Genomic DNA, 14,861 nt, shown 5'->3' with positions numbered 1-14,861 from the left:
TTGTCCTGCTTTTGGTTGTGCCAAGAAGCAAAGCATATCTACCTACCCCTCCAGCTTTGCCAAAACTCTGGCCAATTTTCAAATATACAGTTAATCACGTATTCTGCACGCAATGTACTTAATAAAATGTAAATATTATTTGAAAATATAAGAGACATTTGTACCTTTACTACTCACAATCACTATCATGAACAATCACAATTAAACTGGTATATTCTGGTATACTGATTATTAATCAAGAAATACAGACTATTATCACCTTACCTTGATCAAATCCACTTAGCTGATGGTTTAAAAGATAATCAGAGGATTCCTTCAGATCTTCATAATCACATTCATCTACAGGCTCAACCACAGGTTTGTCACGTCGTGAGTAAATAAACTGAGCAGCTAGAATATAAAATGATGGAAGAAAATGATTAAGGAATGCTTTCGTACAGCCATTTCTTAATAACTTTTTAACAAAAGTTAATGAAAAAGTAGGTATTCTGATCTACTACCTACAGCCATTTATCTACGTAAAATAATGGATCAAAACAAAGACAAAACATACCATATCTTAGGGGCTGTCCAACTCCATGGCCCAGCACAGCTGTGAGAGCAGCTGTACACAAAATCGTGAATTTATTAAAACCTTTTTTTCATCAGTTTTTGTTAGTGTTTGTGTATTTAATGAGTGGCTCAAAATAACTGTTCTTCCTCCAGTTTGGTTCAGACCCACCAAAAGGCTGTACACCCCTGCTCGGAGTCAAATGTCCTATTTATTAGTCTCTTATAATCATCCTTCTTCCTTCCTCCTACCTCCAAAACCATTCCTCTGAGCTTACTTTTTCTACAGTTTTCAAAACTACCTTTTCTAATATCTTATTTGTCTACTACTCTATTTTCCTTAAAATTTTCTTCTTTGGTATAAACATTCCAAATCTCATACCAAACTCATACTAAAAACAGACTACACTTCCAATTTCCAAGAATTGTTAATTTGCCTGAACCCAAGAGTTGACCAAATCATAGGTCTTAACTTTTGAACATCTCATACTTTCAATCATACACTGATACTATATACTAATGTCATATACCTAACTTTGACTTTCAGACATCACTCTACTACTCTGTACTACTGGACCAGTGTAGTCACTCATACTGGTACAGTGCTATCACTCAATACATAATTGGGTATTATCTATTTCATTAAAAGGAGAAAAGACAAAATATCAAAGTATCAATGTATACCTGAGTATCATATACAAACACAAGTGATCAAAGAAGAAAATCACCATGCATACCCAAAGCATCAACTCTTCTGCCTCAACTCGATGCCCACTTAACTCAATTCTTGGAGACTGAGTTCAATTGTGAAGGAATAATATTAAAGAATAAGTTAAGAAGGATAGAAATATCAACACAGTATTCTAAAGGTGAGGTGTTATTAGGGGTTTTATACTATTTAGTTTTCTAGAAGGATATGTGACATATGGGTCTACTGCTTAGCATTCCCACATGTGACTTTTGTGCATGCTTTCAGGAAGTCACTATCTATGAAAATAAGGAAATCTACCTACATTCAAAATTTATAGATAATGCATATGTAGACAACAGACAATACTATAACTTATTTGTAGAACCTATACTCTGAACGCCATGGCGTAATTGCTATTTATCCGTAATATAAATTAGCGATGGTCTTACAGATTATTAGGAAGACACACAAAAAAGTAATGACGTATTTTAAGAGCCAAATAAATTATACAGATAACAAGAGCTGCAAGAGCACGAAAGACGAAGTAATTATTGAAGAGTGGAGTAGTTGTAACAAGGAAGTAAGATTATCAGAAAAACCGAAGAGATGGAAGACATCTTAGACAAGAACAAAATAAGAGAACTAAAGAGCAGGTAAGAGAATTCAATCTATTCCACTATAATCCACTTCTCCTCAATCAAATGAGCTCATGCCAAATGACTAACAGGGGAATAATGAAGGTATAATATTCAAGTTGTTTTGGTTTATAAGATTCCCCCTGCCACGCTTCAATGTTCTGCATCACTGCATAACAGCAGCAGGCAAAAAGTCTAATAACACCAACCACATTCTATTATACTATAACTGTAATTATACTGTAATACCAAATGGCCCCATATCCTTTCTTTGGGTCACTTTGTCCATGTATTTTGTATATGTGTATGCTTACTGTCTAGCTCTCTAAGATCTGTAAGCATTTTGCCTTTGCAACATTACTCATTGGTTTTAACTCTTTCTTATACCATACAAGGTCTGTCCAGAAGGTATCAACACACGTAACGTGAAAAAGAGACATTTATTGAAAATACAAGATAGAAGAAACACTGTACACAGGACAATGACACCTCAGTTCCCTTCAAAGTAGGCACCTTGGGACCTCACATAGTTCTCCCAATTGCCATCAGCTGCCACATTGTATTTTCTTGAATCTCACTGACAGCCTGAGATCTCCTCCCTTTCAAAGATGATTTCAGTTTTGGTAAAAGCCAGAAATCACAGAGCACCAGAGGGGCTGAGGCACCTGGATGACTTGATTCCACCAAAATACTGTATGAGATGTGATGCCTGAGCAGGCGTGTTGTCATGATGAAGCTTCAGCCTTCTGAATCATCAGAATAGTTTTCGCGGAGAAATGTTCTAACTTAACGCAAAATTTGATGCAGATTTGTTGTTCTACTTGCCTAGTCATTTTGAATGTGATGGCCACACAGTACACGTGCTCACTCAACAGCATCTACTGCCCCCACCGACTAGTACAGTGAAGTCATCATTGTTCACACATGCACTTCCAGTCCACTCTCCTTGGCTGCCAGGTGACACTGATGTTGTAGAAATCATTCTCGCTATATTAATGGCTGGCTATCTTTCACCCAGACCTCATATTTCACCTTTCAAATGTCATGTCCTATTTTTACTGGAAGAATTATTAGGAAGTTAATGTACCTTTTCAAATGAGTAAGAATTTTTAGTAAGATGATTACTGTTTTTGTTAGTACCTCATAGGTTTAATGGTCTGTCATGACCCTATGTTTTCCCAGAAGTTCTGTTATTTTCTAGCATACAATTTTGAAGACCACAAGGTGATCACTTTTCAAGAATGTGTATATTGTGTGGGGTATATATATATTTCTATTTTCCCCTCTTGTGCAAGGAGAATATAATGCTGCTATTACACAGTCAGCCTGGCTAAACAGCAAAAGAAACATCCTACTTCACAGATACTCTTTAAGATCACCACTTTTTTTACATTAAAGTATTAGAAGGAGGGAATGTTGCAATCACATGGCATTTGAGCATTATGTAATAGTTAAGACTGATGGTTGATTTTTTTTAAGTGGTGGTACCATAAAATAATGGTATGTCTTATGATCCATGGCATCTTAAATGTAATAAAATGCGGTGGTACTAACAAATGCAAACTGGGTGACTTTTTGGTTGGTAATTTACAAATTACTTTCCTGTATAAAATAAATGCTTCAGTTTAGCCTAAAAATAACAAATATGATTATACTTTCCCCAATTTCCTCACATAGTTCTGATTTCTTATGTTTAACCTAAGACAAAAATTAAGTCAGGCAAGAAATAAGATACTTCCCTCAACAATTGTCACTCGGGAACTACTGACAGAGAAAGGGAAGGTGCCCATGTCCAGGCTACCATTCTATCTCCTAGGAGCTGTTTTTTTCCGAGGGGTTCTTCTACCCCAAACCCACAATCAACTCAGAACCCTGCACTGTGGCCACTGTCTCAGAAGTAGTAACGGGTGGACTTCCAGGGGAGTGGGGACAGCAGGAGGTCAGATAGAAGGGAGAAAAATGTCCAAGTATATGAAATTGAAATGAGAGCCCGAAAGGTAACAAATACACTAAACAGAGAGAAAAGCTATCACAATAAAAAGGAAATAGAAAATGCTATTCCTTTCTAAAAAATTAAATGCTTTCTAAAAAAATTGGATACCCATTGTAACCTTTAAATTTAAGGCAATTTGGCAAACATAAAAATTCAAAGAATTCGAAACCTGACTCCTGAAATTGCCTAAAACTGCTTCTTAAGCACCTGAAAATAAAAACGATGTAAGGCACTCATTAAAGATTTGGTTTTCTAGGTCTCTTCCCCTGGAGACAGTTGGGTTCAGTGGTGCTGGAACAGCACAGGGACTCTGTACATTTAAAATCACTCCAGCTGATTGGTATCTTCAGGGAACGTTAGAAAGCACTAACCTACAAGGCTCCCCTTTCCTCTGTCTCACCTGGAGACAGTCCACTTTGTGTCACATCACCAGTTACTTTCCTAAAATACTACCCCTTACTCAAAAACCTTTAATAAGCTGACATTACATGCCTAAAATTAGGAACTGCCTTCCACAATACGGCTCCTGTTCTCTTCTCTACTGCAGTTGCACTTACCACCAGGGTCTTCCCAAACACACCTCACTCAGAGGCCACTCCTCAAGCTCTGTTTCCTCCATCTAGGATGCCATTCTTACAGCCCTATTTACCAGTCCCAACCCCACCTCCCTCCAGAAGCCTTCCCAGACTCCTTGAGGCAGGACTATTTCTTTACCCACCATACTGTTGTGTATGTTGTGCATGAATATTGTTTGAATGGGATTTTTAAGTGGCTGCCTTCTACCACACTAATTTATAAATTTCTTACAACAGGCTTTTTCTTACATGTTAATGGGCTCAAAATTGGTTCTGAGTTTAAATGGACTGAGCAAGGATCACTGCTGTTAAAACAACCACAGAAGTAGGCCATTAGACAGAGGTAGCTCCAAGGCTTCGCTGGCAAGTGGAAAACTAAGCCAGAGTTACTTCCTATAAACGCCTCTGGATTAAAAACAACCAACCACAAAAAGCCAACTAGGCTTTCCCAAATAATATAACCACTTAAGCTATAGACAAGACAATTAGCTTCCTTGCTTTACTTTGTGTCTTCTCTATAAAGACCTTGACCCTACCTCCTATAGTGGAGCACCACTGACCACGTGCAGTTTGGAGCTGCCTGATTCAAACTGTTGTCTGCTCAAACAAACTTAAGAAAAATTTAATGTGCCTCAGTTTATCTTTAACACTTTTAACTGTATTAGTTGAAACAAAATTCAGAACTGTTCAAATAAAGTTTTATATATAGGCTCTTTTAGCTATGTCCAACTCCCTGATGTAATGTTCAATACTCGGTATCAAAGTCAATCATCCTAAAAAGGAAAAAAGTTTAACATTTAGAAATCACCCTTTCATAAAGAAAATTGTGCTTAGTATAGTAGAGTTTAAAAAAATACATTTGCTAATGAATTACAGAAATTCCGACTAAAATCACTCAATTATCAAAATTCATTAGACCAAGTATATCTCTTCAATGACATTAGCGGCTTCTATAAGAAAGTATCCTTCCAAAACTATTCGTTTGCCATTAAAAATCACTTGAAACATATGCCACTAAAAAGGAAAAATTTCTGATACAATATTGCTATTTTATACAGCCAGGCACTGCTTTAGAATAGGGACATATTCTGAAAAACGCAGCATTAGGCGATTCCTTCCTCATGCAAACACTTGAGTGTACTCACACCAACTCAGAGGGTACGGCTACCCAACCACACACCTAAGCTTTATGGTATGCCAACTCCATATATGTGGTCTGTCACTGACTGAAATGTTGTTATGTGGTACACAGCTGTACCATTGTTTTGAAAAATTAAAACCCAAAACCACATGCTTTATTTAAAAATACCACTTTGTCACAGAAGAAATTCAAAACCATTTATTTCTTGCTTTGATAACATTGGTTGACATCTTGCTGTGTACAAAAGTAACTCTCCAAGAGTCAGTCTGTCCTGGATGTGAATCACACACAAGACACATCAAGAGCTGTCAGAGAGGAGGATAAATTCTGACCTCAAGAAAACTAGGCCATAAATGCAAATCTCAGAAAAACACTCGGAGAATGCCTAACCTTGTGTACTCCTAGCTCATTACTCAAGATTAAGCATGATTTATCCAGATAACACTAGATAAATGTGTTAACCTGAAACAGTAAGATGTTTTTCAGGAGTTCCTCTCACTGTGAAGGTTTTCACCCTTGTGGAAGCCATACTCAACCAACTTCCAAGTCCTGTAGACCTTAATGCCTTTAATTATCTCTTAGAATCTACAAAGGCTGTCCTGAAGTATCCAGACATGTAATATGAAAAAGAAAGACATTTATTGAAGATACAAGATAGAAGAAACACTGTACACAAGACATTGACACCTCAGTCGCCTTCAAAGTAGGTACCTTGGGACCTCACATAGTTCTTCCAATCGCCATTAGCTGTCCCATTTTATTTTCCGGAATTTCACTGACAGCCTGAAATCTCTTCCCTTTCAAAGGTGATTTTAGTTTTGGTAAAAGCCTGAGTTGCAGAGCACCAATTCTGGGCTGTTAGTGGGGGTTGAGCCACCTGGGTGACATGATGTTTCGCCAAAAAACTCTGCACAAAATGTGATGCATGAGCGGGTGCATTGTCAGGATGAAGCCATCAATGACCAGTTGCCCATAGCTGTGGCCTTCTGAATCATCAACATTCCACGGACGAATGTTCAAACCTAACACAAAATCTGATGCAGATTTGTTGCTCTACTCACTCAATCATTTTGAATGTGACAGTCACACAGTTCACATGTTCACTCTATCACCTACCACTGACTAGATAACAGTGAAGTCATCACTGTTCACACATGCACATTCCAGTCCCCTCTCCTTGGCTGCCAGGTTATGTGAATGTCACACGAACTGTTCTTGTTATATTAACAATGGCTGAATTTTTTCCAGACAGACCTCATATTCCCAAATCCAATGCTATCAACATTGTGCCAAACAAATGGTTCTCAAAGCAAGTCTCAGAATACCCCAGAGGACATGTTAAAACAGTAGCTATATCCCACCCTCAGAGTTTCTGACTCTGGAATGGGGCCAAAAATTACTTTTCTAACAAATTATCAAGTGATGCTAATGGTGCATGGACTACATTTTAGGAACACTGTCTAAAATATCTTCACCTTTTCCAAATCAGTGTAAAAATCTCCTAACTAATCTACATACCTCTACTCATGTATGACCTTCAATCCAGACTCTACTATGTAGAAGAGATTTTTTTAATCCCCTAATTATCATAGCTACAACATCACCTCAGTCCCTGAATATGCCATGCTCTCTACCGCTTACAATGAAGTGATCAAATCAGTACTATCAGACATCATTGCCACCCATCAATACCAACAGACATTAACTGTAATGAATTGTAGGAGCCCAAAAGGATTATCCTCAAGCTCTACCAAATGAGGTCTTTTGAACCCCTGAATGAGCTTAAACAAATGCTGATTAGGCCACCTCTCTGCTTCTAACCAGCATTCTTTACTGTTTTGTGATGCTGGGGTAGAAGTGGATGCAAATCAAGTTTCTTCTCTGGCTGGCTCCCTTTTAGGACAGGCCATCAGGCTGATGCTGAGGGAAGACTGGATGGCTAGAGGAGGAAAATAAATGCTTCCCTCCTTTTTGCTTCTTACCCAGAGACTGTCAACCTGGCAACACTTCACATTAAAGGAGTTAGTTCTAGTAACAGTAATTAATATCAGTGTGTAGTTTTCCAGAATTCCCAGAACCAGCTTCAGCATGCCCCGGCCCCCACCCAATCCTCAGACAGGATAATCAGCCAGTTGCCTAGAACTGCCTCTTTAAAGGCTGAATCCCAGCTCAGAGACACCAGTACTAGCCTTGTCCTCCTCAGAGGTCTGAGTCCCAGCCCTATAGCCTTTCTTCTGAACTCCAAAGGTAAAGCAACAAGGCAGATTCCTCATAATGGAGGTCAAAGTTTCAGCTCTGAGGAGCCCCTCCACATGCTTCTAGGAGGTTGGTTTCCACCTCATCCCTTTGTTCCACTAGGAACTAGGACGGTAAATGCTTCCTGAAGTTCCTACCTCCTGGATACTTTGGTTGTCCTTTCTGCATTTTTTGTTCTCTAATATCTACCTAGTTAACAATTTTTTATATTAAATTCTCCCTGGCAAAATAACTGATGCAATTCCTGTCTAACAGGACACTGACTGGTAAAAGTGTAATATTAAAGGAAAAGAGAAAAGGCCCTGATTAGTTAGGCTTATAAGAGGAAAGTATTTTTAATAAGCTATATGTATTTCACAGTACTAAGAAAAAATGGCAGAAAGAGCAGATGTATTAAGACAACTTCTAGATAACCTGTGGCTTTATAAAGAAAATGGGAATTCTAAAAAGTCAAAGAGACATATTTGGTCTAAAAATGATACAGGTTTATAGGACAACTCAGCAGACCACAGTACATTACAGAAAAGACAGCCCTGGTTGGTGCAGCTCAATGGATTGAGCACCAGCCTATGAATCAAAAGATGGTTGGTTCCATTCCCAGTCAGGGCACATGCCTGGGTTGCAGGCCGGGTCCCCAGCTGGGGTATGTGAGAAGCAACAACTGCTGTTTCTCTCACATGTCAATGTTTCTCTTCCTCCTTCTTTCTCCCTCCCTTCTTCTCTAAAAAAATTAATAAATAAAATCTTTTTTTAAAAAAAGACTCTGAAAAAGAAAATGTTAATTACACTAAACCTTTAAAATTGAGGAAAATGAGTTTTATGAATTATATTTATGCTGTACCTAACTATGTTTCATTGTATCCCCCTTTTATGACACAGTAAAATTTAGCAGGGCATTTTAACTGTTTATAGAGTAGACTAAAATTTGAAGATAGATGTATTGTTAGAGAAATTAGTGAGAAAAAAGTCTGAATCAAAAATTCAGTCTTTGCTGGAAAGAATATATGAATGTTTTCTTTATACAGTGGCAATGAAGAAAACTTTTGGCAGACTCAACAGAAGTATCAGCTCTGATGTGGAATCCTAAAGGAATTTGAACTCAATCACTCTGGCTCCATGAGAAGTCTGAACTACACGTATCTGGTTTGCTCTCAACTGTTTAACAAGAGATAGACTAAAGTATTGTGCAAAAGAAATTCTGTGCACAATACCTCAATGTTTCTAATGTTTAGGAGAGTCCTTGAAAATATATAATTAACAGCTGTCTGCTTTCAGAAGTTTTAGTTTTAGATAAAATTACCATTTGAGTACAATTCAGATTAATTGCATGTTGCAAAGAATACTGGAAAAACCAGTTTTCTGAGTTTTCTTCAAATTGTTTAAAGCTAAATGATGGAATCAAAACTTTAAATTCTATCAAGTAAAGAAATTATTTTATATACCTTTAAAAGTAAACATATAATTACCTTTTTGAATGTTGTATAATATTACAGTCTTATGGAACACTCTAGTACTAGAATGACAATAATACTGAACATTTTTAAACAGCCAAGTAATGAAAATCAAGTTATTCCTCACCTGTTGATGGTGAAATACAATAATCATCCTCTACAGACTGGCCATAGAGATCATCATCTTCAAAATCTAAAATAAAACCAAAAGAGATAAATTCATTTACAATTCTTTGTAAATGAAGAATTGTAATGAATAAAGAATAACTTCATTCTTTGTTAATGAAGTTATTAACAAGAAAGCATCTGAATTTTTTCCAAATGAAATTAAATTGATTATCAAAATTCAAGGAAATTGGGCTCTGATCATTGTGGCTCAATTGGCTGGGCTTCATTCTGCAAAGTGAAAAGTTGCAAGTTCAATTCCCAGTCAATTCCCAGGCTGGGTTGCGGGTTCAGTCCCTGGTTGGGGCATGTACAACAGGCAATTGATCGATGTTTCTTTCCTTCTCTTCCTCCCTATCTTCACCTCTCTCTTAAAATTAAATTAATAAAATCTTCAAAAAAATTAAAGGAACTTGGAATGTACGCTTTCCCCAAAAATTTTAAAAATTTTACTAACACAATAGGTATTTATTGACTTTATATATGCATTTATAGAGACATACATGGTTCTTCAGTTTTTAAGCTTTTGGGGTTTTATTAAGTTATTCCAATTTTCATCTCATGTGATCAAAAAGTAATACATAATCCCACAGATTGCATACTTAGCATTGTCTTTGCAGTGTTGACAAACATCCAACATGAAATCCGCCCATTTTATTCACCAAATGCTCTGTACAACCAAAGCATTTATTTTTCATACAAATAACAATTACAGGGTATATAATCAGACCATGAAAGAAGTTTTTCTTCATGTAAAACAAAGTAATCTCTATAAAAACCAGTTTATTCAACACTCCTCTGAGGTCATTCTGCTTCGACTAATTGGCCTTTTTTCCTACTGACTGGAATATGTTTTTAACCAAACATCCCTAAGGCTGTTTCCTCTTCTCGGTTAAGGTTCCCACTATTTGCAGACGTCTTCCCCGACCAGTCTGGGTGGAAAGCAGGAAGCCCCCTGCCATTTTCACTCTCCAGTGCACTCCTCCAGCTGAAAGTCTTCGGACCTCTACACCTGTTGCGCTCCGTGAGACCATAAGCTTCTTCAGTGCAAGACTCTGCCTAGCCAACTACCTGGCACATGTTTGGCACTAAATTAATACTTGTTTTATTATAAATTAATGAATCAAACATTTAAAACTGAAAATTCACAAAGAACATAAATATGTTTGCATAAAGTATTCATTTATTCAATAAATAAACAACACACTCACACTGTGTCAGGGACTATTACAGACATCTGGGGTAAAACTGTAAGTGACAGGCACATTCCCAAATCTCTACAAATCTGAAATCTAACAGGGAACAGTCAAGAAATGGGCACTTACAAAACCATATGACAAGTGTTTGACATGAGAAATACAGAGCTATTGGGGAACACATATATGAACAATAAAAATAGAATTGGGAGTAGGGTAGCTAGGGAAAAATCCCAGGGATATTTAAATCAATTCCAAAGGATAATTAGCTAGTTTCTGAAGGTATTCGTGCCACAAGAATGCACATTCAAAGACTGAGATCCTATGTCCGCGCCCCCCCCCAAAAAAACTAAATAAATGCTACTATGGGATTAAAATGTGTAATTCAATAAATTAGATCACAATGCTCAGTTAATGATAACTTACTGGTAAATAAATGAAGAGCCATTCAAAAAATATTTTGAGATATAAAAAAACAACAAGAGCCTTTTTTACTAGCTCAGTTTTTCAATACTGAAATTGAGCCTAAAAGTAACACAATATAGAAAGATAGAGAATTCTTTCCTGGGATTTTTGTAAAGTAGTTCTTTTTCTCAAAAAAAAAATTGGGAGTATTTGCTTCATGCCATCAGAGTGGCGGCTACTGGAGTAAATATCAAGTATGAGCTTTGCCTTCCTGGCACTTTAAAATTAGTAGCTAAGGCAGTCATGTAAAGTGCTGTCCAAATTACAGAGAACAAAACGAGCACTAAACAGAGGAACCAATGGGTTTTGGAGCACAAGCTCTGTCCAGTGAAGTTATATTAGTTTTGCAAATTTTATATTATTCTGAGAGTAAAAGAGAAAGCTTAACTTGGAAGAAGAGAAATAAACTGAATTCATAAAATGAGCAGAAATTCTGTAAGCAGGAAAAGGGGGTGATGACCCTCCTATGCTAAGGAATGGCCTGGGCATGACGTCATCAATTGTTCCCAAGAAACCTAACAACCTAGCCTGGTGTTGCCAAGATTAGAGGATACTTGGCCCTCACTCCTTCGGCCAGGCACTTCTCCAGGAAGCCCTCCTCACAGAGAACTCCTACTCAAACTCCTCTAACCCACTCTGAATAAGGTGCCCACACTTCCCTAACTTCCACGGAATTTTGTGAGTACTTTTTGAACTATCTCATACTCTAATTATCTGTTACTTGTGTATCTCCTCCCATTAGACTCCCTCAAACCCTTATCATCAGTCCCCAAAGCTTAGAACAGTACTCTATGCATTCAACTAATGACAAATAAGCACTCAATTAATGTCGGTTAAGGAAATGGTATTTAATAAAGAAATAAATGACTTTATTAAAGTAATCAGGCCTCTTCACGTCTTTATAACTTATCTGCAAAAATATCTCCCAGGCTAAAGTCACCTGCAGTTAACAGTGGTCTACATCCAATACCACCACCCACTGCAATACTTAAAACAGCCTCCATCGTGAAATGAACAGCAGGAACCTAACTAACATATGTCAGGCTCACTGAGTTAGCCTCCAAATGTAGTTCAGCATGTTAGCTACCCTCCACTGTGGTTAAGAGCATAACAGATGTTCTACAGTAACCTGCTGGGAGAGCCAGTAATAACCACCAACATATTAAGCACACTACATGCTTTGCACTGTACAAAGCAATAGGTCTTTATGCCTCTTCTGTACGCGATCATATTTGTCATCATTTGTTTGTATGACACTTAGCGTGGCCCATAATTATTCACTGCACAGAGATGTTGTGCTTGTTCTAAAGTAATTCTAACTTCTTTTAAACTCCTAGAAAATGTTAATACTTATCTGCTTTTACTTTATTTTTTAAATCAGTCCTTTACAAAGCTCTCTTTCTTCTAGTATTGCTTTTTTCCCATTCCAAAATATGTTTATATTCAGAATAACCAAGAATTATATATATACCCAATATCACCTAATAGGTGTATATATTCTTTGGGACTTTTTAATATGTATCTTTTCTACCATCTCCTAAATTTCCAATTTAACTTGACACAGAAAATATGTCATAGAAAATAAACCAGTTTCGGTTCGAGCCAGATTCGGTACTTAATATGTATGAAAGCAAAAAGGATTTACCATGTAAATGTAGCAGCAAACAGCTGAATATGTAACCATTAAGTCAATCTGTGTTTTACAAACAAGCAACGTTTCATGGGCATTTTTGAAAGGGAATTAGGGGGTCGGGGAAAGGAGCTAAAATAGGCAGAGGATTCTGGACCTGGGAGAAAACAATGGGAGGAAGAGGTGTCAATGCTTACGTACACAAATACCAAGGGGTCCCAACCTCGCCAAGTCCTTCCCATATGACGCCGTACAGGACCTCCCCCATCCTAAGTAAGATCAATCCCATAAGGCAGAAATCCCGACAAAAAAAAAAAAAAAAAAGCATGCATTCTCTGGCATGCAGATGGCCTATTATTTTCTCCAACTGAAGTCTCAGTTGTTGCGATATCCAGGCACACACAACTGACTAGGCACTCACAGAGAGAAGAGAATGCCAATAAGCTGGGATCCCGGCTGGAATGGAGAAAATAACATCCGGCATAAGCCAGCCACCTACCTTCATCGTAGTTATAGCCTCGAACGTTCCGATGTCGGGCCATGGCGGCGAAGAAGGCGGTCGCCACAGCCCCTTACAAAACACCGGCTCAGAAACTGATAACGCGCCAAGAGCAGCCTGGAGAACACCTAAACGCCATTTTAGCTTCCGGCAAGCCTCAGCGCTGAGCGCCTGCGCACGCCCGGTGCCAAGTCTGCGCACTGCGCAGGGTCCGCCTCTTGCCTGGAAACGCATGCGCACTCGTGTAGATTGGGTTCAGTTTTGGCGTGGCCCCGCCTATACGTAGGTTGACTGATGGAATACCGAAGAGGCGGGATTCCGCTGCTCACAAGTTGTTTATTTGCACCAACTGTTAGTATCTCATTCTTATACACCCGTGTTCCGCATTATTTTCCAAATTTGGTTTCTGGTAATCTAGTGAAAACGTTGACTGTGGGATAAGAGCTAGCATCCTTTTACAGTTTTCACCTTTGAGGCCTCTTTAGGCCCATATAATAAGCACTAACAAACTTGTGTATATTTTTAACGAATTGGCCCAAACCTTAGACGAGAAAAAAATACCCTTTTTAAGTGCATATATATGGTTAAATGGAGACTCTGACTACAATAAGTCACCAGGCTTTCATGTGATTCATGTTTTCATGTACATGAATCCTTCATTAATACCTCTAGTAAACTGCCTTTGCTGTCTGAAGGATTACCTGCATCATAAAAAAAAAAAAAAAAAAGGATTCACTGAGCATTCATTTAACACATAATCCTGTGTAACATGAGAAACTATCAAATATAGCTTTTTAGACACAGCACATGTAACGTCACTTATGGAAATGATCAATGTTGTTGAAGAATTAATCTATAACCTGCTATTAAATGTCCTCATTTCTTTGAACACAAAGTGAATCAAGCTATGTAAAAAACAATCTCATTATCTTACTGAACAAACTACCTTTCAGTTTTAGCTGGTGTCTTTGAAATTGTGATACTTTACATAAAAGATAAGTTCTCAAATTCTAGAAATGAAAAGAAAGCTTAATCAGCTATTTATTATCCATAATAGAAAGAAAAATATAAATTCAATTCATAAGTGGCTTGAAGTGTAATTTATATATTTACTCGAATGTGTCTTGCTACCAAAAGTTTATTCTGAACTATTATTGCTGTTTACCCTAGCTCAAAGACAAAATTTTACCAAAAAAATTGTTAATTTTATATGGCTTAAGTATTTTGTTTATTTTACACTTGTAGATAATTTTTATGTTATAGACTATTTATTAGTAAAATAGAGATAGTATTAGTGTAAAATCATAAAGTTGTGAATAATATATTTATATAAGATGATTTCACATAGGTTCTTTAAAATTTCAGATGTTATTAAAATACAAATGGCACTTCCAGCCACTGTAATTGTCAAGTACAAACATCAGGACAACTTACTGAAGTATGAAGTAGAAGAGTTACACATTGGCCACACAAACAGAAGCACAGGAGCAATAAAGAAGAAAACATCACTTCTGCCCAAAGTAATGTATAATTCTGCCTGAAGATACTATATAATCTTCCTCTGAGTCATCAAAAATACACTCCCTTAAAATTCAGAGTAGTTGAAAGCCTTGAT

General features: G+C 37.3%; 1 protein-coding gene across 2 annotated transcripts in view; it reads right to left on the bottom strand.

Annotated features, from left to right (window-relative positions):
* The window catches only part of HBS1L (HBS1 like translational GTPase), a 93,056-nt gene extending 79,613 nt beyond the window's left edge, over positions 1–13,443 (bottom strand). The window contains exons 1-3 of one of the 2 annotated variants that reach the window (XM_037045705.1): positions 13,247–13,443; positions 9,419–9,484; positions 265–390 (exon numbers count right to left, since the gene is read on the bottom strand). In XM_037045705.1, coding sequence (XP_036901600.1) covers positions 265–390; positions 9,419–9,484; positions 13,247–13,289 — 235 coding nt within the window. In that variant the 5' untranslated portion in view covers positions 13,290–13,443. The remainder of the gene's footprint in view (positions 1–264; positions 391–9,418; positions 9,485–13,246) is intronic. The other variant, XM_037045704.1, reaches the window with a different exon arrangement.
* Positions 13,444–14,861: the final 1,418 nt, after the last annotated feature.

The sequence above is a fragment of the Sturnira hondurensis genome, unplaced genomic scaffold, assembly GCF_014824575.4.
Source record: "Sturnira hondurensis isolate 20B ecotype Veracruz unplaced genomic scaffold, ASM1482457v3 Scaffold0004474, whole genome shotgun sequence".
NCBI classification, from domain to species: domain Eukaryota; kingdom Metazoa; phylum Chordata; class Mammalia; order Chiroptera; family Phyllostomidae; genus Sturnira; species Sturnira hondurensis.
This window is presented reverse-complemented; position numbering and strand designations above follow the sequence as displayed.